This window comes from Bactrocera latifrons, unplaced genomic scaffold (genome assembly GCF_001853355.1).
Source record: "Bactrocera latifrons isolate USDA-ARS-PBARC rearing strain unplaced genomic scaffold, ASM185335v1 scaffold_116, whole genome shotgun sequence".
NCBI lineage: Eukaryota > Metazoa > Arthropoda > Insecta > Diptera > Tephritidae > Bactrocera > Bactrocera latifrons.
In genome coordinates, this window is record NW_017534586.1 from 270963 (window position 1) to 296195 (window position 25233).

At 38.1% G+C, this 25233-nt stretch overlaps 1 protein-coding gene across 2 annotated transcripts in view; it reads right to left on the reverse strand.

The window, feature by feature from the left end:
* LOC108977040 overlaps nucleotides 1–25233 on the reverse strand; it is a gene marked incomplete in the record, with an annotated part of 60927 nt that overhangs the window by 2665 nt on the left and 33029 nt on the right. For both annotated transcript variants that reach the window (XM_018946538.1, XM_018946545.1), the window contains 2 exon segments: nucleotides 7587–7719; nucleotides 7799–7974. In XM_018946538.1, coding sequence (XP_018802083.1) covers nucleotides 7587–7719; nucleotides 7799–7896 — 231 coding nt within the window.

A 25233-nucleotide genomic window follows, 5' to 3' on the forward strand; every position in this document is an offset into this window, starting at 1 on the left:
CAACTTTGTTGCGAGAGTATAAAAAAACTCCGATGCCTGGTTGCATCCAATAAGTTTCAGTGTTTATTTTAAGCTAGGGTATTTTTCACTTGAATTATTTACTAGCTTTTTGGCTCCAGCACACCTGAAGAACCGATGCATCACTGTGTTGAATAGAGAACCCAGCTACTTTCTAAAATTAATATACTTTTCTTATTATTCAGTCTTTTATCCACTAATTTAAATTGACTGAAACTTTCATGCCTCCTGTTTATCCCCCTCATCTACTAACCAATTGGCTTAAAGTAGGAAAAAGATGTATAAATGTTAAATGAATGCCACTAAACCAGTTCGATTTCTTCAGTTCGAATGCAAATAGCGCCTCCAGCGGTTTTAATTCGAGTATTTAGCATCTGCAGCTGCAGGTTCAGTTCGAACTTTAGCGGCGAAATTGCAAAAGTTTTAGCGTGTCAAATTCGTGGTTAACCACAAACGCAGCAAAACTTTCGCACCCAGTAAATCTATTGCGTGTGATTTTTTTTTAATTTTCTTGCATTTACCGACCTTACGAGTAAATGAAATGATTTGACGTTGAAATTAATTAAAGTGTTGGGTTTATGTTGCTTAGTCGGTGTTTCATTGCAGGTGAGAATTCGTTGAATTTATTCAGAAGTTATTACTTGATAATGGTATTATCATCTCTCATAGTTGAAGTTCTGTAAGAGACTTCGTGTTTAGTTGAATTTGAAGCCGATTAAATGGATGTTAGACTCATATATTATCGTATATGTAAAGTGATAAGTCAATGRTTAATATCTTTGTATATAAAAAGTACGTGTCACGTTGTTTAACCGCGATGAACTTCTAAACTGCTGAACCGATTTTAGTAAAATTTAGCACACTTAGTTCAGTTCAAACCAACTTAGAAGATAGGGTAGTTAAAACTAAATAAAGAATACAGTGAAAGCACTCTAAATGGACACCCTATAAGCGGAAAGTTCCATTAACCATGCACATTGTTGATGTTTAATAAATACAATCTATTAAGCGGACTGTCTATTAACTGGACAAAAACGTTGATAACCAGGCATTAACAAAGCAGCCTTAAATTCGTTATTTTCCCCAATGAAATTTGTTTGTATGAACGTATTAAAAATTGAACCTCAAGCACAATACCTTGGATACTTATACCGACAAAAATGTTTTCGCCTTTATTCGAAAATAAAATGTTCACTGTATTGAAAAGTTTATTATATGAATAATATTATAAAATGTATACCACAGCATTATCGGTGGCTGGATTCCCTTGTAATATATGTATTTAGTAGAGTCTAAAGATTAAATAAATTGTTTTAATATCCAACAGTTCATGGTTTAGATGATTCCCTGAGAATATAGCAGCTCTTCAGAGCTGCCTGGCACGAGCATAGTCCATTAACAGTAACAGAGAAAGAGTTGCTAAGCAAATACCACAAAATGAGAGATCCCACAACCTGGGGATAAGCCTCTCTGTGAAAGGAGGATCGACAAACAGCACCTGCTGCGAAAATAAGCTGCCATTAAGTCGCTGAATTTGGTAGCCCCGCAATCAAATAAGGCTGTGAAAACTGACGTTGAGCAWTAACAAAAGCTRCGTYAGGATCGGGAAGAACCTCTCCGAGCYGTTCGATACCCAACGAGGTWTCAAACAAGGCGACTCTCTATCGTGCGTCTTCTTCAACCTTCTGCCGAAGAAAACAATTCGAGTCGCCAAGCAGTTCATTTTTGATAGAATCGGCAAAATCTTAAGCTTATGTTCAGTAATACTTTGAAAGTTTATCTCAATAAGCTTCTGATCTTTCGCCTAGTATGAGTATTAGTGACAACGTCTTATTGAAACTTAATGGGCTTCTGCTATCTTTAATTAAAAAAAAAAAAAAGATGATCACATAAAGCCCCCGGTATGCAAACCTGTCCGTAAAGTATACTCTTCTGAATCTGAATCGGACTCTGTGGAATCCGTTTAAATTCAAAATTGAATTAACGTATTTGAGATTTTAATGGTTTGGGGCGTAGCTTAACGCGTTAGTGGAGGTGATCCGTTGAGAGCCAGATTATGTTAGGAGATTAGGTTTCCTTCGGTCCAAACTTATATATATATATACTTTTTTCAATTCTAAACATCCTTACCTATCATTATCCGATTATACGATCTCCTTTCCCAATATTTCCTWAATATTTTAACAAAACGGGAACAATATTGTTGGGAGTAAATATTGTCACTTGAAATAAACTTTAATACTTTAAAGCTAAGAAAAACTTTATACCTTTTTTGCAAACAAAAAAGTTTGACTAAGTCCATATATACCACTGCCCAACTAATCTAACATAAAAGTGTACAAAACCATGGTCTTTCTGCTAACAAAGCTAACTKAGCTGAAGTGCTGAACGGAAACGAATTTGAAGACAATGGCAATAAGAAAAGGACAAAGCGAAAAATGAGAACAGAGCATACACTTTACAGCGATTTTTGTAGGTAACATACTACTATAAGGGTATATACATATGGGTATATGGGTTTGTGCATGCATCAAGTGTGCAAGAAACAATGCCAAGCGTTCATTGACTGCAATTGAAGGTCGACTGAATTTTCGGGCTAAGGACACCAAATCTCGAACAGCATAAGTTTGTGTGATTGCGTTAGCGAGCAGTTAGTAAGCTTATTCAACCGTCTGGCAAATTGGGTAAATGCATGCCAGATAAGTATGTATGCTCGTGCTTATGCAACTAGCGCACACACGCTTCCATACCTGGTCACGTCTAAGGTTGTCTAAAGCTTGGTAGGCACTCTGGTAGTTCAGTAACACAAACCGAAGAGTGTCTCGCCGGCAGCTGTTTTGTTTTTAGACGACATACAGGCTTGTCAACCGGTAAATAAGACATAGGCACACACCAAAGAGAACACATGCACAACTTGTCGCACACAAAATGAAGAAAAGCAAAGTTCCTGAAGTGCTTTTTGTGATGTGCATAAATGAACTAAAAAACCGGGAGCTTATCGGGAGCMTATTAATCCTTTTATATCCGCCGAAGCGCCAGTGAGCATCTCGCACTTCAAGTGCATTTGCATGTTCTTGTGATTGCACTCCTAAAAGTACCCGGTAGGAAATGCTTTTTGGATGATTTCAAGTTTTTTGTGTTGTTTGGGATACTTAGGTGAGATGGTTTGAAATAAGAGAGGGAACTTAAGGCTAAAAGAAACACCAAATTAGAAAATTTTTACACCACAAAGATGGAGTGCGTGTGTTATGCGAGTTAATACATAAACCTTCATGGACCGAGTTTCTGATAAGTTTAATTGAAAACGTTATTAAGTGAAACGTGGTGAGCCGGTGCAAACTTTGCTATATGTTTGGTGCGGTTGATTCGCACTGTCAACATCACCCTATTGTCTGGACCTGTCATCGGGTGATTACTACCTGTTTATGTCGGTTACGAAATGATGCTGGTGAAAAATTCGATCCAAGAGCAGCTTGTCAAAATCGACTGCCCTAGTTTTTWGCCGATAGGAAGTTAGGGTTTCTTTGAGAATGATRTTATAAAATTATCTTGAAATAAGACTCYGTTAACTTCGGTTATACTGAAGCTGTAATAGCCTACACAGCTACAGGAAGGTAAGATGTAGAATTAGGTAATGAAGCATGTAGCCATTTATAGGGTCAGCGAACAGGAAACTTAAGTGCATTCGGCATTCGAAAATTTTTACGACGAGTGAAATTATTCAACCAAGCAGCTCCATTAAATTTGGTATGTGAAATTAAATTTCCTGGGGCGAAAGCTTTCAAATTGTTGGAAAATTCCGAAAATTGTCGCGAGCAAGTGTTTTTGACTGGTACAAATTATTCAAAGAATTATTTAACTGAAGATCAACTCGAACGAAGTAAAATAAAATAATTGGTGCTTGAGATTCGACGATTACCAGTCACAGATTTTACTGGCATCCTGAAAATATAGGAAGGATCAGTGAAAATCATTTTGAAAGATTATTTGAGCCTAAGAAAAGTGAAAGCACGATTGCTTCCAAAATCCCTCAGTTTTTTCGAAATACAGCGTTGGGTTAACGTCTGTGAAACAATGCTTTCCGACTATCGGGATRTCATGAAACTTATTATTACTGGCGATACKTCTTAGATCTATGCCTACGTCCCGAAAAAGCCGTGAATCATTACGGCTATTCCTGAAATTGTCTTTAACAACTGTTCCGAGGTTTTTCCACATCTGTCTATTCTAAATAATGTATTAACAGTGTGAAGAAAACATCGATTCCACGATCCTTATCGCCATGCTAAAATTTCTACTAATTCCAACTGTAATATATTGCCCGACTAACTGTTAAAACAACAACAATGATATGAATCAATAGGGAAGACACCGTTTTAATGAATGTTCAAAGTGACAAGCATAAATATAGTACGTTCGTTTTGAGTCAATTTGGGCATAAATTTCTCTAGCAGGTTTAGGATCAGACCTCAGAAGACTCGGSCCAAAATTATTGTTTGAAGATTTCTTATTTCTTTTATGACCACACAATTAAGAATTTGATTTTTTTCATGAAAAAATGAGCATCGAAGTAAAAATTTTCCTACAAGGCGGGTATGCACTTGCTTGCAAATGTCTATCTTATCCATTTTTCTACCTTTGACTGTGCCAAAACCGCTGACGGAAGCCAATTCACTTGCTTTAAATTTAATTTCATTTGTGTAGTYAGAAATTGGATCTTTCGTGTCTTAACTACGAGCATCCGCAGGCATCGCATCTGAATGGAGCCTTTGCCCAAATGCAAAATGCCCACAAAGTGGCTAAACTTAATTTTATTTTTAAATTTAGAAAAAAACGGCATTTTTACGATTTAACAACAACATCTATGGCAGTCTATTCCCGCAGCTTACCGCTGGCAGCGTGTTGCAACAAGAGAAAGGCGTTGCACTGCCATTCACATTCCGGGCSAAACTCACATCCGTATTGTGCTTCGCTCCGGCTTTGCGCTCAGACAATGCACCGAGAAGTGACGCTTTCTGGGCCGCGTGTCACTTACAGGCGTGAAATTCAATTCTACACACRCATACACTCACACAYAGTTAGACGGAGCGTTTCTGGGCTTTTGTGTTGAGTGCATGCATAATTTTTCGGCTGCGTCTCTAGTTCAAATTTTTTACAACGCTTTTATCGCCGCGATTTATGTGTGTCATAAAGTTTGGAAGTTTCTACCACACTGTAGATTTGCACTTCGCTCTGCGTTTGAGCGTGTGTTCATTGCTGTGTAATTGAATGTGAAAAACTATAAGAAAAGTTTTGACTTGTAATTTTGCGTCTCGGAGTATTTGTACCCTCTTAGTTGGCATAATTTGAATCCTAAAGTATGTGGTAAAGTACTGGCACATACACACAGGCATASAAACACAAACGAGTGAACTTTGGTGTGACTGCACTTGAATGCGAATTCCGAAAAGTTCGTTGGAATTGTTTGCAATTTTAATGTGTTGCACTGCTTGACAAGGCGTTACATGAGTCTCGTTGTTATGTTGCAAGTAATGCAAAGTCAGCCTCTTTTTGGATAAAATATATATAGTATTTCGTTTCCTAGTTGAGAGCTTCATTTTTTTGAATCCAATGCGAATTTCTTTTGGAATTTATAAAAAATGGGTTTTTGAAGTTCTATCATTTTTATTCCGTCGTTAGAAATTTACTTCGTCACTGAAGCTAGAGCTGTTTCCCATTATCTTTTAAAAAACTCAGACTCAACTAAAAGCTAAGCAGCTTTGGTCTCCAAAGTATGTGTTCTGATCTTATCTGATCTCTGCGCAATGGTCTACATCATATCCGTCCCAGTTGAGTAATCTGAAAAAGATCCGGGTGTTCATAATCTTATATAGAATTCTTCCTAAGAAACTGTTAACGAGTTTACAAATATTTTTTAAATACCTTAGTATGAGTTTTACATATAGAGTCGCCCTTAAAAAATCGTTGTCAGGTCGTTTGTTCGAAGAATAGAGACGTATATTGTTTTGAGATATCAGATTCCTGGAAGTCGTCGACCCCAAAAAGTACATTAAAATGGCGCGTATAACTCGATATCTGGATCAGCATCTTCTCGACTGTAGGAAACACGAAACTTCCGGTAAAAATACAATCTTCGAATAAGAAAATAACACCAGCCTATTGGTATACTCTGAAAAGCTACTTGGCCTCCTAGATCGTATGATTTAACACCATTCGGTTTATTTTCATGAGCTTATTTAAAATCACAGGTCTATTGCAACAACCTCAAAACTTGCTTGCTTTAAAGCAGGAGATTCAACGGTGTATCAATGAAATTCCGACATATTTATGTAAAATAGTCATGGCAGTGAAAGCATGACATCATGAGATAGTTACCCGATTCAATTACGATGGAGCGGACTTTCCCCTGCCTGAGCWTGAAGAAGTTCGAATAGCATTTACMCGTCTGAAGAACAACAAAGCGGCGGRGMCCGATGTATTGCCGGCTGACCTATTCAAATACGGCGGCGAAGAACTGTTAAGGAGCATGCATCAGCTTCTTTTTAAGATATGCTAGGAGGAAAGTATGCCCGAGCATTGGAATTTAAGTGTACTCCGACCAATCCACAAAAAGGGAAAGCCCACAATCTGCGCCAACTACCGCGGGATAAGCATTCTCAACATCGCATATAAGGTCCTATCGAGCGTATTGTGTGAAAGATTAAAGCCCACCGCCAACAAACTGATTGAACACGGCTTTAGGCCTGGAAAATCAACAACTGGCCAAATATTCTCTATGCGCCAAGTCTTGGAAAAGATCCGTGAAAAGAGGATTGATATCCGCAATCTCTTCGTCGATTTCGAAGCTGTTTTGACAGCGGGAGAAGGAGCTGCTTTTATGCCGCGATTCTGAATTTGGTACCCTYGCAAAAACTGCCGTCGGGCAATACCAAAAGCTCCGTAAGGATCGGGAGGTTTCAGGCAAGGCGACTCCCTATCAGGAGACTTCTASTGCTGGAGAAAATTATTCGAGCTGCAGATCTGAGTAAAAAAATAAAAATCTTCTGTAAAATTCTATGGATGAAAACACTCCAGAACTGTGTTTTCCAGAACCAGASTATTCGACAAAATACCCGCYGGGGAAAGCAGAAGAAGAGGAAGACCTCCACTCCACCGCTGGAAAGTGGTGTCTACGCCATTAATGAAGAAGAAGAATCATGAAAAATTATGACAAACAATGTTTATGTAAAATCGGTGTTATTCCATAAATAAGCCTATTTTATGATTCAATAAAAGAGATACAATCAAAAGACTAAAAACTGTCTCTTCTATTTAATTGCAATCTTGGTTTAATTTTGGAACACCCTTTACAACTTCGAAAGCAGAAACATATACTTATAAATACGAGAGTGTTGCTGAAGAGAGAAAACTCTGAAACTGATGCTTTTAAATTTGCCGCTTTGTTTTAGGAACATTGTTAAATATACTATTCCAAGGTTTACTACTCTGTCGCAGTTTAGTTATTAAATTGAAGCGGTTACTTTAATATTTTCTTCTCATAGCTTTATCGAAAATTAAAGTTCACTCACCAAAGGTGGCTTATCCGCCATACGCCGGCAATTATTCATTTCTGTGGGTGAGTTATCCTCCTCGGAGCTCGGTGAACGCGGCACCGCATGTTGACTGGGTTGCAGGTGCGCTTCCAAAGGCGGTTCATTGCAACTGTGTGGGTGAACAYTTAATTAGCTTTAGCTTTACACTTATYTATAGAGGTAAAAAATGGGCTCTATGTGTGACATACCTTAAGCTTATTTGTGGCAGTAGGTGTATGGGGCGTCGCGTCTGTGTGGGTGACACACGCGACATGGGCTGTTCGACGCGCAAACGTATGTCCTGCATATCGATGGTAAAACTACAATGAATTTATTTTTTCGTTTTTCTTTTGTGTTTTATTTCACTAGTTGTTAGTTCCAAGAGCTGTAAACAGAAAAAAAAAAATTAGCTTAGACAATCGTGTAGTAAAAATATTAAATATTGTGAGATACATATATTATCGCTATGATTAGTTACCTTACAAAATAACTTAAACTTTTTGAAACACTTGCAAATTTTCAAAAAACCTTTAATTAAGCATATAAAAACAAATATAAAAACGTAATGCCGAAACAGTGGCCACAACTGAGGAGGACTGCACTTAATTGTATCTGCGAACGSAAAGTTTTGGTCTTCATACATACCTACGTACATATATATAAGTATAACTGTAAATATGGAGGCGTTCGTCTGCTACTCACGCGGCATCCCTCTTCCGGCAAATTGTGCGGCWTGTCAAAGTCTTTAACTTCATTTAAGTGGCTTTAATGGTACTTTGCCACCGCATATCAGATTCTTGTCTCGTCAGCAACTGTTGTTGTTTCGGGTTTCAAGTTTTTTGTGCGGTCAGATATTTGAAATGATGTGGCCAGAAAGAGTGAAAGAGTTGCTACGCAGATTTTCTAATATTGGGACAACGGATGTCTGAAGCTTAAGTTTATTTCAGGCACAGCGGCCAATTTGGTGATGTCTGGTGCAAAAGCGGTTAAACTTTTGTRGATAAGACTATTAATATTCAAATGTTTTTATAAGTGAAATGCGCCTTGCAAAGCAGAGTACTACTACCATTTGCTTAGTACTGGAGAATAGGATAAACTTATTTTCTTTTACAATTTATTATAGAGTTAAAGTCAGTGAACAAATCATTGGATTAACCTTTTAAGAAACCCTTAAATCTCCTTCGGTAAACCGCAATGTTGTGAATATAACCGCCAGCCTTTTGGTAAATAATTCTCTCTAATGTGTACAGGAGGGAGGAGGAATGCGTCCTGTGTTGGAGTTCACGCGAGTGAGGAAAATTCTCTAGTTGCCATTCAGTTGGCAGTGGCAAGAAATTATTATTTTACATATGGCTCAAACAGCTCACGACTTTCGGTCAAGTATTCTCTGGGTAGCCAAAGGACATCCGTTTGAAGGCGAGCTGAAGTAAGAAGGCGAACCATCCCTATCCAGATTGTGCGCTTGGTTTGGGACTTGGGCCATGTGAAAAATGCCACCAATGAAAAGGATATCATTCCGGTGTGTAGGAATACTTATATRTTTCCCACAAAGTGATTAAGATCTTTTAATGTTTTCATTTAATGTGGGCATAAACTATAGAAAATACTGCTCAGATGCCTGAACTTCGTAAAAACGGCACCCATTGATGGAGATTACAGCATATTTCCATCTATCAGTTTTATTAGCGGCTCTTAACGGTGTTTTTGCTTGCGTGATCGATAAGTTCGCAGAAAGCCCTCGCAAATAGCATGCTCTAGGCTTCTTAATAATAATTTTTGCTTGACCAGAACACAAATCGTGAGAAGTGCAGCAACCTTTTCTGGAGAGAGATGTCTTCCTTCAGCGGAAATGGCCTATTCTAACTTAAATATCCGTGCTTCTCTTTAGAACTATTTAGGAAAGATATTTCGAATTTAGAAGAAAATTTAAACATTTTTGAATTATTTACGGATTCGATGAAAATTCGATCTATGGTACTAGTATTTGTATTTTAGGTAAGACTTGGAAACGCTTATACGTTATACCCTGGCAGGGTGGTGACTTATCATCTGAAATTTTGCCTACGACCTTTTTCCTCAGGAAGCAGTTCGTTTGTTGCAACCGATGTCGGACTACTATAGGATATAGCTGTCATACAAACTGATCGATCAAAATCAAGTTAAATYTATTTGTATACCCTTGTCTGCTAGAAATGAAAAAAGTTTCGGGCTTTTTCTTGTTTTCCTTTTTTGATAGTAATTATTTAATTAGCGCCTTCATATATGAACCTGAACTCGTTTCGTAACTTGACAAAAACAAGGTTCAAAAGCTGTGAGAATATTTATTATTTGTGTTTTAATTTTAGAATTTATTTGAGTGAAGTAATTAGCAGTTATGATGAATAAACTTTATCATTTCCCTTGACCCAAAAATAAAAAGGTATACAGGGTTGTCAAATAAGAGTAATATGATTTAAAAAAAAAACACATTAATAGTGAAAAAAACTTAAATGTCTTTCTTAAATCGGTTGTTGCACGTGCTGTGTGGCACRYRGCCGYATTTYGTTGGAACCAGATGTTGTCAAGATCAAMTTCTTTCAATTGGGGCCATAAAAGGTTGGTTGTCATCGATCTATATTCGTGCTCTTTGATAGTAACGGTGATGACACAGCTTCATTTCGACAGAAGTACGGACTGGTGATTCCAGCAGACCCAAAAACTACGCCAATTTAGGTGAGTGTAATGGTGGCGCCACGTAGCGAAAAGACGAAACGACTGTCGCGCTGTTGTTAACTCGGCTATAATCGCGTAAGCGGTGTCTACGCCAATCAAGAAGAAGAAGAATGGTTATTCATGAATAATTTGGGTGTTTTCTTCGCACCAGAATCGATACTTTTGTTTATTTACCGTACTACTCAGATGAAAGTGGGGCTCATCGGAGAAAATGATTTCATTAAAAATATCTTTGCCGTCTTTCACGTCATTTGCGGTACACCAATGACTTCAGTACTTGAGATAGAACAATTTTATACGGATGCAAGACCAAACCCTTTCTCAAAATCCTCTCTCCCATGCCAATTTATTAGAACGTCTTGGAATCGAAAAAATGCTGTCTTCAGCAACACTTGCTTGAACGGCAGCAATATTTTGATTACATCGAGCGGTTCTTTGTCTTAATGGTACTTGAGCATTATGCAAAGAAAATGTACGCGCGAATCTTTCAACAATTCGACGAATATTGGGCGCAGGAGGACGATAATTGAGGCCAAAAAAAAGCGCACGAAAAGTTGCAATTGGAGAACGATTATTTTGATACAGAAATAAAATAGAAAGAAAAATACAGAAATGACCGTAATGACAATTAGAAATCATATCATCCCTTTTGGAAAACCTGCTATAATATTACCTTATCATCACCACCACTTGTTATGAAAACTTTCCTCCAATAAATACAAAACGAACTTAAACAAAACAGGAAGTCGCTTGAGTAAGTAGTTTGAAAAGCTTTTAATTTTGTTTTATGTCCAAACATAACCTAAAAGTTATCGATAAACCACATACAAATTTGTTGCCAAATTGTATTCAATGCAAACGCCAGCCAACAAACCGTCTCAGTTTTCATAACCGAACTTCATCGAGCAATGGACAGACATTAGTGGCATTATGATTTTATGGCATATGTGTGGCACAAAATGCTTAATAAGCTTAAAGCGTCCGTCAGTCGTTCACAGTTATGGACATTTTGTTTTTGCTTTTGTAAGTTTTGTTATTTTATATGCTGTTCATGAATTTTGTCCAGCTTCTAGCAATTTTGTGGCAGTTATTGTTTACACATCATTGAATTCTATGCGCGCCTGGGATAAGCTTTCATTTAAGTGTATGTGTGATATGCTTTGATTTTATTACTAATATTTGTTTATCATGAACCAAAGTTTAGCAATCCGATAGGCAGTAAGGATAGAGACACATATGCATATACATTTTTATTTGTATAGTTRGTTGTCTGTGGTTTATTAGGCAATTGTTATTTAATATTGCTTAACACTAACTGTACAATTTTGGCTATAAATGACACCGTAAAAAATAATTGTATAAAAATATGTGCATTTCACTTTCGTTTTAGTTTAATAGAATCTTCGGATAACGGTTATATTACAAAATTTGTTTTTATCGTAAAATTTCACTCGTTCCAAAAGCTTTGCTTAAGGCWTTTGACCTGACACTTGACTTGGGAGAACAATTCGTTCTAATCTTTCAAAAAACTGGGTTACAATCCGGGGGCCTGGAAACGAGTCAGAGTCACCTTCATCCCGAAGGCTGGCAGCAGTTCCCACGACACAGTCGAGGACTTCAGACCCATCAGCCTCTCCCCCTTATGTAACAATTCATCAGTCTCTCCAGAGTATTTAGTAAGAATGAAGAGAGGCTAATGGATTGTTACATAAGGGGGCGCATTCTGAGAGACCATTTATCAAGAGGGCAATATGCTTAATACAAAGGCAGGTCAGTGCACACTGCCCAGCATACTGTCGTGTCATGGCTTGAGGAAGCTATTGGCTTAAGGAATTCCCTTTTGAGACATTTCTTAATATAGAGGTAGATTTCAAAAACATCCTGCCGGAAGCAGTCGTAACTGAGCTGGACGGTCTTGGGGTTGAATCAAACCTCAAACGCCGCATTTTCAGTCTTCTGTGCGGCAGAGTGATTGAAATTGAATGGAAAAACGCATGTAAGCCCACAAGGTGAATTTCTCTCCTCTCTTCTATGGGCACTGGTCGTTAATGACTTGCTTAAAAAAGTAGCCGTAGGAGGAACTAGCCAAAAGGTTTYAATCGATGGATTTATWGAGAGAACACTTCAGCGATCAGATGAGTTTACGTTTTGAGCCGCTCGACAGACCACCAMGATCGTATAATAWCACACTGTTARACATCTTCCTRTGGGAATATGTAAAGTCTAAAGTCTATGCGGACAATCGCGCTTCCATTCAAGCCTGGGAGCAATACATCGCGCGCGTTATTCGCCAGTTACCAGTCGAAATGCTCGAACGAGCCATCGAAAATTGAACTCAACCGATGGAACATCGGAGACGTAGCCGCGGCCAACATTTGAAAGAGATAGTATTCRAAAAATAAATGACAAATAATGTTTTTTCRAATGATAATAAATTTGCAGCGGAAGTTAATGTTTTTTTCTCGTGCTTAGTACAAATACTTACTGATTATTTRCTTAATGATATTTCATTAATATTAAATAGTTACTTCCTGGCTGTTGTCYTTGTTGCCCTTTAAAAAACAATATTCTGGCCGCGAAAAAAATACTCGATAACCTTAACTTTTCTTATTTTTAAAAGTGCTCACACCAACTTTCCGCTGCGAACCCAAAAAGCTCATAAGTTAAAAAATTAAAWGTGCAAAGCTTCGCAAAGTTCACGATGGGGAAAGTTCTACGAAGGTGTTTTGCCAAAGGCTTAACTAATAACGCTGGCTTCAAGCAGCCAGTGTTGCCAGTATGCATATATGTATATATGAATGTTTACATTAGCCACTTATGTAGGCCAAGTTGTGTGACTAAAGCTGCAGCTAAAATTGGTTGTTACCTGAGCGCTTAGCAAGTTATAAAAAAGATTATTTGGTTCAACGATTCGGTGCGCAGGGATGCATTAATGGCTATTACAAAATTTGTTGCAAGCGACTGAGTGAGCGTGTGTGCGGGGTTAAAAGTTTTCTCAAGAATAACAACTCAAAACAGGAAGCAACGAGGCAAATGACGCGCAACAAACTTTTGAACCGAAAACCAAAAACAAAAAAAAAATGCAAAAATGCAAAAATGCAAAAATGTACTAAAAACGTTGCGTTAGAAGAGTAAAAAGTTTGCGTTGTTGCAGTAAACAAATTGCAGCAAGGTGCACTTCGATGACGCCAACGAAGCGGCGCGKCAGCTTGCAGCTCGTGGCAAGTCAAGGTAATTGCTCGTGCTCAGGTTCCTGATAAAACTTCTTGTTGTTGGCTGTTGTTGTTGTAAGCTGATAATATTTTCATACGTTGCTATTGTTGTTGTTTTGTGCAGTGCTGCCGTTTTGGCGCAGAACTTTCGCAATCGCAACCGTAATTTATGATGTTGCACGGTATTTATGCATTGTGTGGCAGACAGTTGCAGTTCACTTTCGACGTTTTCGCCGTTGACGCCAATGATTTGCGCTCTTGTCGCCTGCAACTGGCTCTGCGGTGCTTCAAATTGTCGTTTTTTTGTTTACTTTTATGCATCCTTGCAACAGTGTCAGCAGAAATCGTGACCACCTACGCTGCGGCGCCACTGAGTGGTTGTTATTGTTGTACTTTAGTTACTAATATTGCAGTTGATGACAATAGCATTGAAATTAATGACTTAGACAGTTTTTTTTACCGTTAAAGTTTTGTAACAAAGTGCTTACGAAACAATGTTGCAARCACAAGAAAACCGCAAAGTCTGTGCGGTAAATATTATCAGGCACAWAATTTATGCTTCGCTTTCACCTCCTTGACTTTCGAATGAACATGAGGGCGCACAATGACTTCATGACTTGTCACAAATTTCGGTTGCAACTGTAGTTGCAAGTGTTGCAAGCAGCTGACATGCCTTTGTTATCCTGCCACAGCGCACACACATTACCGTACAGTTAYATAWGCAGTTGTAGTCATTTTATACATCAATTATGACACATCATTGTTACTCTGTCGCGTTGGTGCTGTCAGTGTTGCCACTTAGTTACGTGTAGCGATGTATGYGAACCGAAACAATGTGGCTCACCACACGATTTTGATGACTTTTGTTAAAGCACGCCGACACTTTTGACACAATCATCGCGCTTGCAACTGTGTTCCGTTGCTTGCTTTTGTTGTTTATGCCACTCCTGTGTCCTAACTACATGCAGTTGCAATTGCAACATACTTCCTTTTACGTCACTGTTGTTTTTGTTGTCGTTGTCGCTATTGAAGTTGTTGAGCAAGATGTTAACACGGCTGGGACTCGCTTTCGAAAGTGTCATCGCAATTATTTGCTTCTCTTCTTACTCTGGTAGTGTTATTGTGGAATGTTGTTGCCACTTTCAAGCTGAATTTCTTAATTAGAATGACAAAAATTTAAGAAAAGTTTTAGTTGACGAAAAGTTTATAAATCTGATGTTGTCTGTAGAATTTAATAAAAAGCTGAGTTTTCACAGACTGATCAAATTTGAYCCGGACTGGTCGCGCTAAATAATATTTCCTATTATGGCACAGCTTTCTTTATGTTCGTGTGTAGTTTAGCCTTCATACAGGGTTTGTCTCGAAAGTAATAGGACTGATTTTCTTTCGCCACGGCTGATTTTCTATCGCCACGGCTGTATTTCGGAGCACCGACTGGATTCAGCAGAGAGGGTTCTGAACACTTGGAGAGCCGGCCAAACATTTTCGCGCGACGTGTTTCTGTGAGTGGAGCAAACCGAAATTGCAGCGTTCGTTCAGATCAGAGGTACGCGGATAAATTCTGTGTGAAACTCGGTAAATCTGCGACAGTTGGATATGATCAAGGAGGCTTATCCAGATGTTGCTTTAGCAAGAAGTGCTGTGTTTCGGTGGCACCATCCCTTTTTCGAGGGCCGTGAAGAGGTCACTGATGAAGATCAGAAGAATGAGCAAATTCAAAGTGAAAGCGAAGCTCACTGTCTTTTTTGACGTCAAAGGCATCGTCCACCATAAATTTGTTGCTCCTGGACAAACCGTCAGCGCCAAGTTTTACGTGGAAGTCCTGAAGAGACTCAAATGAAGGGTCAATCGGATCCGACAAGACATCGCAGTTGAATGGAAGTTGCACTACGACAACGGCACGGCTCACACCGCTTTTCTTATACCTAACCAAGGYCKGCATCTCAACTCTTCCGCAGCCGCCCTACAGMCCAGATGTGGCCCCCAGACTTTTTTGTTTCCTTGCCAAAAAAGGCAGATCCGGAGAATGCCTTCCGWGACGCCTTCAATGCTTGGAAATCGTTCTGACAGCGCTGYATCGRCGCYGMGGGAACTTATTTTGRAGGGTTTTAAAAAATTRTAACGATTGGTTCSACTCAGTCCTATTACYTTCCGGYCAAACCMTGTAAACTAGAAATGCACTAATGAAAGCTCTATTCAAAGCTTTTACTTAGTTCATTAATAATCACTTACTTCTGCCTAGATATCTCAGTTAACATCCAAGCCCACAAATTCCATTTTGAAATACTCTTTTGCCATGAATACAGTTATAAAAGCACACTAAAAGCTTTTAAAATTGAAATACAAATTTAAGTACTGAAGAAAGTTGAAATCAAACGCTTCCAAAAACAGTTATTATCACACTTACTCAGCAGGTTTGTAGACAAAAGTCGACAAGTACATAATTTATGAATTTTGCCCTTCKCCAACTTACAACTCAAGCTTACACTTAAATACTCACACACATATAAAAACATATAAGTAATTGCATGCGACTGCACACACGCTTCTCTGGCTAAGTGGAGTAGAGCATCGAGTCAAGTCGTTTGGAGGGTACTCCACTTGACTTGCCTTAACTTGACTGACATCAAGTGAAGATTTTAAAAGCGCACAAATAAAAATGCCAAAGCTAAGAGAGTGTTGCAATATATAGAGGAGCGAAATATCATTTTGTGTCGGTACAAGAGTGTACTGGAMATTTAAATATATTTTGGAAACTGAACTTACGATTGATTCTTTTTTTATTACGAGATTTTTTCAGAGTTTTCTTTATGACAGCCTTGAATCTTGTTTTACGTCTTTCATTTTAGGTAGAGAAAATGGCTGTTGATATTGAAAGTGAGGGATTGAGAGTGAGAAAATATGTCGTCTTGACTTTTTATTACAAACCATTTTTAGGCTTACTTCACCTCTGAGTTCAAAAGGTTTCCTAATCACGATTCAAATACTCACTTGATGAATTCTTTTGGCCGGTGTACCCTATCATCTATACAGGGTTACTTTTATCCAAAGGCATACACCAGTTAAATGCTCTGGGAATTGACTAGATGATTTTTGACACGCTTATATAATGTCACTGTCTTTGCAATCTTTATTTCTGCGATCCAATCAAAAATTGTTCGATGGATTTTAAAGACAATTACGGATGAGACTAGAACTTATCTGTGACAAGAACCTTCAAGGCTATGCCTTTTCTTTATTTGATTCACGTCTAGTCTAAATTTTTTAATATAATTTTTAGATATGTATTACAGAAAATTGCGCCAATAGATTCTAACATTTTCAAATACTAATGCAAACGATCAAAATCATAAAGTTTTTGTCACACAAAGAAAATACTCTGGCATCCCTGTATGAGATATGTGTATGTTACAGTTTCAATCCATTTTTTCGCTCACATTACGTTAACTTTAAGATTGTGCTCCAGTTTTACAGGTCACCTATTCCACATGCATCAAAGTACCTCCTCTCCTCCTCCCCTTGCAACAATTGCTTAATATGTAATAGACTCCATTTCAATGTAGTAACGAGACAACATGCGACTACAAAGCATTTGGCTGACAGCAACAACACGGGGCACGAGGCATGAATTCTTTTGAAGTCATTGTTTTGAAGCTTATAAATATTTACATGCAACATGCTCACTCACATACATACAAACATCTGGATTGCAGTTTTTCCATTTCTTTGTTTTCGCTCTGTACTTTTCTGTTGTTTACATTTTTGTTGTGCGGTAAGAGAGTACTCACCGGCCCAGTTATGATTGCAGCGGCATTTGCAAGTTGCAACTTGCAATCTGCAGTCTTTGCGTGTGTCAGTGCATGTGCTTTGCTTTTACCCGGGCGGAAGGCGTACTTGACAGACATTCGCTCGTTGCATGAAAGTCATATTGGCTTAGCATACTTTTAGGCGATTGAAAGCTTTGTCTACGTCGTTTTTTCCTCACTTTGACTGCTTGCAATARGGTCGATTAGTCGTGGGGCACGCCATAAAGCGAAATTAAAGGGGGAGTCTAGTGCGCTGAAAAATTATATGCATAGTTGGTAAACTGAGAAGGGGAAGAGTTACTTGAAAGGAAGGTGTTTTCTTTTTGAATTAATGTGTCGTTCTCACACCATTAAAATAAAAGCGCAAAATGAAACTTTTTGGATTARAATTAAAGAACGCGAACTATATTCAAAATGTGGTTTGCTGGAAAACTGAAGAGTAGAACCCAAGTGGCAGACTTTCGCACAAAGTCCTTGCTTGGKTCAATACACTAATTGATAATTAAATATACATACATATATATCGATGTGCTACGAGCAGCTAGTTTCGGCTCTTATGGGATACAAAGAGGTGATCTAGTGGCTGATGTTCACAGCATACTGAAGTTATGGAGCGAACGGCAGTGAAAGTTTAACATCATGAGATGGCGAACCATGAAGTCTTATCGAGCGAAGTGTGTGAAAGACTGAACCTCATCGTCAACAAACTGATTGGACGTTATCAGTGTGGCTGTAGTATTGGAAAATCTACTATCGAGCAAACGTTCACCATGCGCTAATCTAAAAAAAAAAAAGACCCGTGAAAGGAAGATCGATGGTCACCGCCTATTCGTCGAATATAACATTGTCTTCAACAGCACGAAAAGGAATTGACTATGCCGCTAGTCTGAATTTGGCTATGTAAGCTAACGTTAAGCAACATCAAAAGCTCATGCATGATCGGGAAGGACCTCTCCGATCAGTTTGATACCAAACGAAGTTTCAGACAAGGAGACTCCCTCACGTGGGACTGATTCGAGCTGTAGAGCTAAAGAGAAGGTACACTCTTCTATAAGAGTGTACAGCTGCTGGCGTACACCGATAATATTGATATCATTGATATCATTTCTCCAGACTGGATAAGCAGCCGAATCATATGGGTCTGGTTGTGAACGAGAACAAGACGAAATATCTTCTGTCATCAAACAAGCATTCGCGACTTCGTCTATCTTCGAACCAGTTTCAAAAGCAACAAAAATATCACTGAGTAGGTAATTGAAAAGTAAAGTCCTGTCTCTCACGAACAAAGACCGAAGTGACTTATAGTTACTCACTATTTACGCCCTGCTATATGGTGGAGGGATATGCTAAATGACATCGTCTGAAGAATGGGCCTTAGAAGTGTGCTAGAGAAAGGCTTTGCGGAAGATTTATGGTCCTTTGTGCATTGGCAACGGCGAGTACGGAGATATAATGATGAGCTCTACGAGTTATACGACGGCGTTTACATAATTTGGCGAATTAAGAAATAGCGGCTATGCTGGCTAGGTCATGTTGTCCCGAGGAAGAGATGGAGCACTCCAGCTTTGCAGGTTTTCGATTCAGTACCCACCGGAGAAAGCATAGAAAGAGGAAGACCTCAACTCCGTGGGGGAGATCAGATGGTAAAGACCTAACTGTGCGTGGTGTCTCGAATTRACGTCAAATAACAAAAAAAGAAACGACTGGCGAAGAACTCGGCAACGGCAGTAAAGAAGAGGTTCCAAAATAGATCTTCGAAATCCCGAGAAATTTACAATTCTCTTAAATCTTTCGAAGGAATTATTGGGAATGCAAATATGTGTAATCCAAACGTTAGAGGAGAACAACTATTACCGCATGTCTCAAGTAATATATTATATTTCAATGTGAAAAGAGGGTTTATGAACACAAAATAATCATCAAATTGTAATAATTTCTATGATACCCAACACTGCTTCATAATTTCTTGTATTTTCATACTAAACATCAAATCTACACGCAATAAATTCACATTAAACTCAAAACTTATATTCTACAAATTTTTTTTTCAACGCCAACACATCGCATATCCTGTTGCACAAAGCTGCAAAAAAAAAAAATAAATACAAAAACAACACACACGCTAGTATCCTTTTAACGAACTTCTCAACTACTCAAGCGCTCGGTTGACAAGCGTGGAAACGAAAATCTCATGTCCCGGACAAGATATTTCCAAACGATTTAACAACTGAATTGAATTTGTTACGCTCCCCCGCACCATGTCGCCCCACCAACTCACCACAATTTACAGACATAAACGAATGACGAGGATAATAGAGAAATCGGAAGCGACTGCGACAGTCTGCTACGAGCATAAATACATACCAAGCGAGGGCTTAGACCGTGGTCATGTGTGTCTGTCTACATAAATACATAGACTAAATGGTTGGACGCAGCGTTGCCGTCGTTATCACTAACTTTTACGCTCATACTTATTTATATTTGAGTATGTGCGTGTGTGTTTTTGCAGGTCGTACTCCCATTTCTAGGTTTCATGTAACAATGCCATCATATCAATTTCAATAAACTTTATATGAATGTGTTGAAAAACACGTTGGCGATACTACTTACAATATTTTGAGTTTTTATTGCTTGCGATTGCTGTTGTTGTTTTASAATTGTCTTATGAGCCCTGCGGTGAAAAGTTACATCTAGAAAAAGTCTTGTTTTGAACAGGATTCCTGACTGGAATATGTAAATTTTTACATTTTTCTAACATAGAATTAGTCTGCTAAATGCAACCCTGTATAGTTTTCGAAATAATTTTGAAAATTTTGTAGTCAATTAAGGATGTAACAATAACGTTTGAAGCGACCTATCTGTTTTCCATTTACTATAGATATCATTTAAATATGATTATTATCTGATATCAGTTCTAATTTTATACCTCAAGAAAAAATGCTAAAAATACTATTAAACTCTGCTAAAAGCTCACATCTTGAGTAATTGCTATAGGAGTTAGTGGTTTTTGTGCCAGAGATGACCTGTCAATTGTCATTGCTTTTGACTGTCAGATTATCAGTGAGCATTATCAGATTGAATATTGAGTAATGGAAAAAGTCTTTTCGTACTTTGTCAATAGATGTCGTTGCAGTCGTATATCTCCAGTTCTACCATTCACATTGTATCATGCCATATTGTGTTTCAAAGGTGAGATTTTAAGCTTCATTTATCCCAAAAAACATATTAAATTCGGGGAAGTTGAAGCTGTTTAAAAATGAGTGAAAGTAATGAAGATATTCGCTATATTTTGAAATTGTTGTATACAAAAAGGAAGAATGCCACACAAGTCACCAATGAAATTTGTGAAGTTCACGGAGACGATGCTGTATCAGTTCCCTTAGCACAACAATGGTTCGGCCGCTTCCGTTCCAGAAATTTCGATGTGAAAGATGCACCTCGCTCTAGTCGACCTATCGTTGAAAGAGTCGATGAAATTATGGAAAATATTGACCATCGCTAAGGAACTTAACATTCATCATGAAATTGGTTTGAACCATTTAAAAAAGGCTGGCTACAAGAAGAAGCTCGATGTTCGCGTTCCACATGAATTGTCTGTGAAAAATTTAATATCTGCGATTCTTTGCTGAAATGAAATGAAATCGAACCATTGCTGAAGCGAGCGGTAACAGGAGATGAAAAGTGGATCAAATACCACAATAATGTGCGAAAAAGATCTTGGTTCAAGCATGGTGACGCTCAACAAATGTTCGCAAAGCCAGGCTTGACGCCTCGAAAGGTTATGCTGATTGTTTGRTGAGATTGGAAAGAAATCATCCACTATGAGCTGCTCCAGCCTGGTCGAACGATTGATTCTGAATTTTACTGCCAACAACTGATGAGAGTGAAGCAAGGAAGGGCCTCGTCTTCCATCAGGACACAGCTAGACCACACACATGTTTGATGATTCGCCAGAAACTGGGATAGCTTGGCTGGGAAGTTTTGATGCATCCACCATATAGCCATGGCTTTGCACCATCGGACTACTAAAACCATGCCTGTTAGATTTGAGGAGAATCGGAGACTTAACGCATCGGAATTTTATTTTTTTATTATATTTATTGACTTCTCATGGCATACAGCAGAGGCCGAAACTTTACTAAGTTTCGCTTTCTTTCCAGAGTATTTTCAACTATTTTAGATATGTCAAACTTAGCAAGTTGTCGAATCGAACAACAACTGGCATAAATCACATAAACTGGCATAATAAAGCTAAACTTGAGCCATATATGGTTAAACCACTTTGGAAAGGTATACACATACTTTCTGGTTGTGAACTCAACTGGACAACTTTGACAAGGCAGCACAACTTAAATTTAACGCGCAGCGCTGTGGCGAATCGAAAATAACTTTATTAAATTGCTTTCACCACATATCTCACTCAGTTGCGGCATATTTGATTCAGTTCCAGCACTTTCTGCAGGGTAGCTTGTTTGCCTTTTTTTTTGGCTCTCACAACCAATATAAAGCAGCTAATATGCTGCGCAGACAATCGTAAAAATGTGAGTATTATGAAGTTCAACGTAGGTGACTGTCAAGGTATGGCCGCACTGACGCGTCACAACAATGGACTAGAAACTCTATTAAGCGGGAAACTCTCGTGTGACATGTGAACGCATGTGTGTTTTATTGCAAACTGCCATATGAAGCCAAAACTGTCTCACGCTCAGATGGCAAAAAAAAAAAAAGATGGACACACACACAAACACACATATGTATATGCCCATATGATATGACAAGCTCTGTGGAATAGCAGACATTTCAGAGTGACATGCAATCTAAGCTACTTGTGCAAATAAAWACGAAATTTTTATTTTGTACTTTATACATTTGGCTTTAAGCTGCGCTTCGCTTAGTGCCGCTTCTTCTTCTCCTACGCCTTTTACACATTTGTGCGCCGGCGACAAGCAGCGTACACTTGTGTTGTCAGTAGTTTGCTATTCTGCACAAGAGTGCTTTTGTACAGATATACAATGTGTGTATGTGTGTTCATGTAAGTATGCGTGTGTGTGCGTGCTTGTAAAGGTATCCTGCTATCACATTTATTTCCGGTAATATTTRGATTGTTTTGATTTTTGTTTGTTTGGGGTTTCTTTTGCGAATCTTTATGTGTATGTGTGTTTGTRCGTGTGTGTGTGCGTGTGTTGGTTGGGGATACCTTGAAGGGGTCCAGTGCGCATACAGTTCAACTTTAGTATTTTTTAATATAACGGAATTTGCGCTGCAGTTCTCTGCTCTTTGCGGACTTTTGTGTACCAAAAAGAGAAAAATCAAACGCTTTCGTAGTTTTTGTTATTGTTTTACAAGCAATCCATTGTTTACGGGGGACTCTGTGAAGTTTGCTACGCTGCCTGGTAAAGCAATTGTCCGGTAACATTTTTTTGTTTTTTTTTCTCGCATCTACTGTATCCCCTTTTATTCTATTTACTGCCCTTGTTTATTTTCATTTGTAGGGATTTGTTACAAATTCTTGTTAAGTTTGTTTGGTTTGCGTTTTTTTTTTGTTTTTTGTTTTTCCTCAGTTTATTTGWTTTTCTGTGATAATGCTGAAGGGTTTATATGGACCACGAAATCGGGGTTTGCGTTATTTGCAGGGCTTACAGGTAATACGCTCACGTGTGCGAAAGCAATGAAAAATAATTTCAGATATTTGTTTAAGTTTACATGCATGCATACTTACAAATATATGTATCAATGAATTTCAAAAATTAAGGCTAGATTTGCAAAGTTAGAAACCTGCAAAATCTTTGAACTTTAAAGGTTTTAGGTTATCCTTTGCGGATCTTCTCTGTAGAGATAGCTAACCAGTAAAAAAGTATTTCTGAACGCCATAGTTTCGAAATATTATAGAAATGTCACTTATAGTGCCTCTTTTGATATACATTTTGACAAAAAGTWCCCGGAATTTGCAAATAAAATACAAAATACTTAATTATTCATGAATATTTATTTTGTCGCCTTCAAAGTGATCCCCACCAGATGTAATACACTTGCGCCAACCATATTTCCAGACCTAGAAACACTTTTCATAAWGAATTTTTGAGATAGCCTTCAGCTCCCGCAAATAATTTTATTTTATCTCTGAAGACGGTTTCCACGGAGCGGCAATTACAGTTTAGGGAACAAGAAAAGATCGCGCTGGTGAATACTTTGGTTGATCGTTGGTATTCAGTGCGTTTTTGGGAAAAAGAGGCCTGTTTAAGACACTCTGTTTGAAAAAATAATTCAGCATTTAGGGGACAAGTCGAGCAAGAACGCGTCTCATACCCAAAATATCCACCAAAATCATTGGAACAAACTCGTTGRGATGGCGAGCTCTTTTGCAATCTCTCTAACACTTGCCTCACGCTTTTTAAGCATCATATCCTTCACTATTTTAATTTGCATTTTTCAACGATCCTGTGACCACATTTTAAGGCTTTGAAGTAGGCATAGGCTTTGTTTTTGATAAAACTGAATCACCGTAAGCCTTTTCCAAAATTTCCATTTGTTCGGACCTATTTGCTCAAACTGTATATAGAGCTCCCTCTTGATCGTTCCTAGCGGGCATGAAATTCCTTGTCTCAAATTCGTTTAGAGAGAACCCTGACATGGCCAGCTCAATAGCTTTTTCGTTACCGAAAATGTTCCTGTGACCGTGAGTCATGGCTATGAACAAATAGTTTTCTATGACTAGTACTTCTTAGCTTGTAAGATGCTAGCTGAGAGATGTCAAGATCTCTGRAGTATACTCCCATCCTTACTCCGCAATCTACTTTGAACCCTTTGGAGATTAAGCAGTCCACTTTGTTTACAAATCCGGTTCTCTATTCACGTGTTGAGGGTATTCTCACCAAGAAGTACTATTAAAGAGAGGATAGACCCTGATATTCGCCATATCTATCCGATTCTAAACTAATACATAATTTTTAAGGACGGTAAACAAAATGATCACAGTAAACCCACTCGAAGTTAATGGGAAATCATATGCCAATGATTACTTTATTCTTAGTAGAAATATAGTTTTGGCTCATGTTGCTGTGATCTATTGATACTGTTGACTTGTGGCTCCGAAATGTTCGCATTTCATATTTTAATGAGTAACCCAAAATTAGCGATCAGCCACAGCTATCCCAATGAATGAATAATTAGATCGTTGCCTACAATTAGGCGCTATTTTCATTGACAATTTCTTTAATCTTCAATTCTATGGTTTGAAACCGTTCACAAAAATGATTCTAGGAGTATGATCAAGGTCATAATATATATTCTTGAAAAATCAAGCGCGATTCAATTACTTAGTGATCTGCCCACAACCATATGCACCTCATAACTCTTATTTAATCTAGATTACGCGAAATCACTTTCAGAAATATTGGAAATATTTATGATTATCAAAAATATGATTTTCATGTGCACACTCACATAAGAAAATTGGATTGCAATATGAAAGAGTGTCGCAAAATGATGTGTGCGGCTAACATAAAGTATGTATGCATGTATGTACATATATTTATACAAGTGTCGAAGAAACTTTTATGGAAAACATTTCTGAATGCACACCAACTCATTTGGTTAGGGGTGTTCTTATTTGGATAAATGTATTCTGGATGGATGGGCATTCACATAGGTTGGAGCATGAAGTAAATAAAATATGTACAAAAAATCTCCAAAAAAAAAAATATTAAATAGATTTAAAATAAAAAAAAAAGTTATCTAGTTATTTTATAAAAATTTAATGAGTTGTAAATTATACTCATGTGTATATGGAACATCAAACCTTCACGATAAGTACCACCCTACTAAGTTCACATCGTTTCGATTGAATTGATTTCATCGCGCATCCATAACGCTGCAGCAGCTGCGAACGCGAAATGCGAATGAAAAATGTGCCGA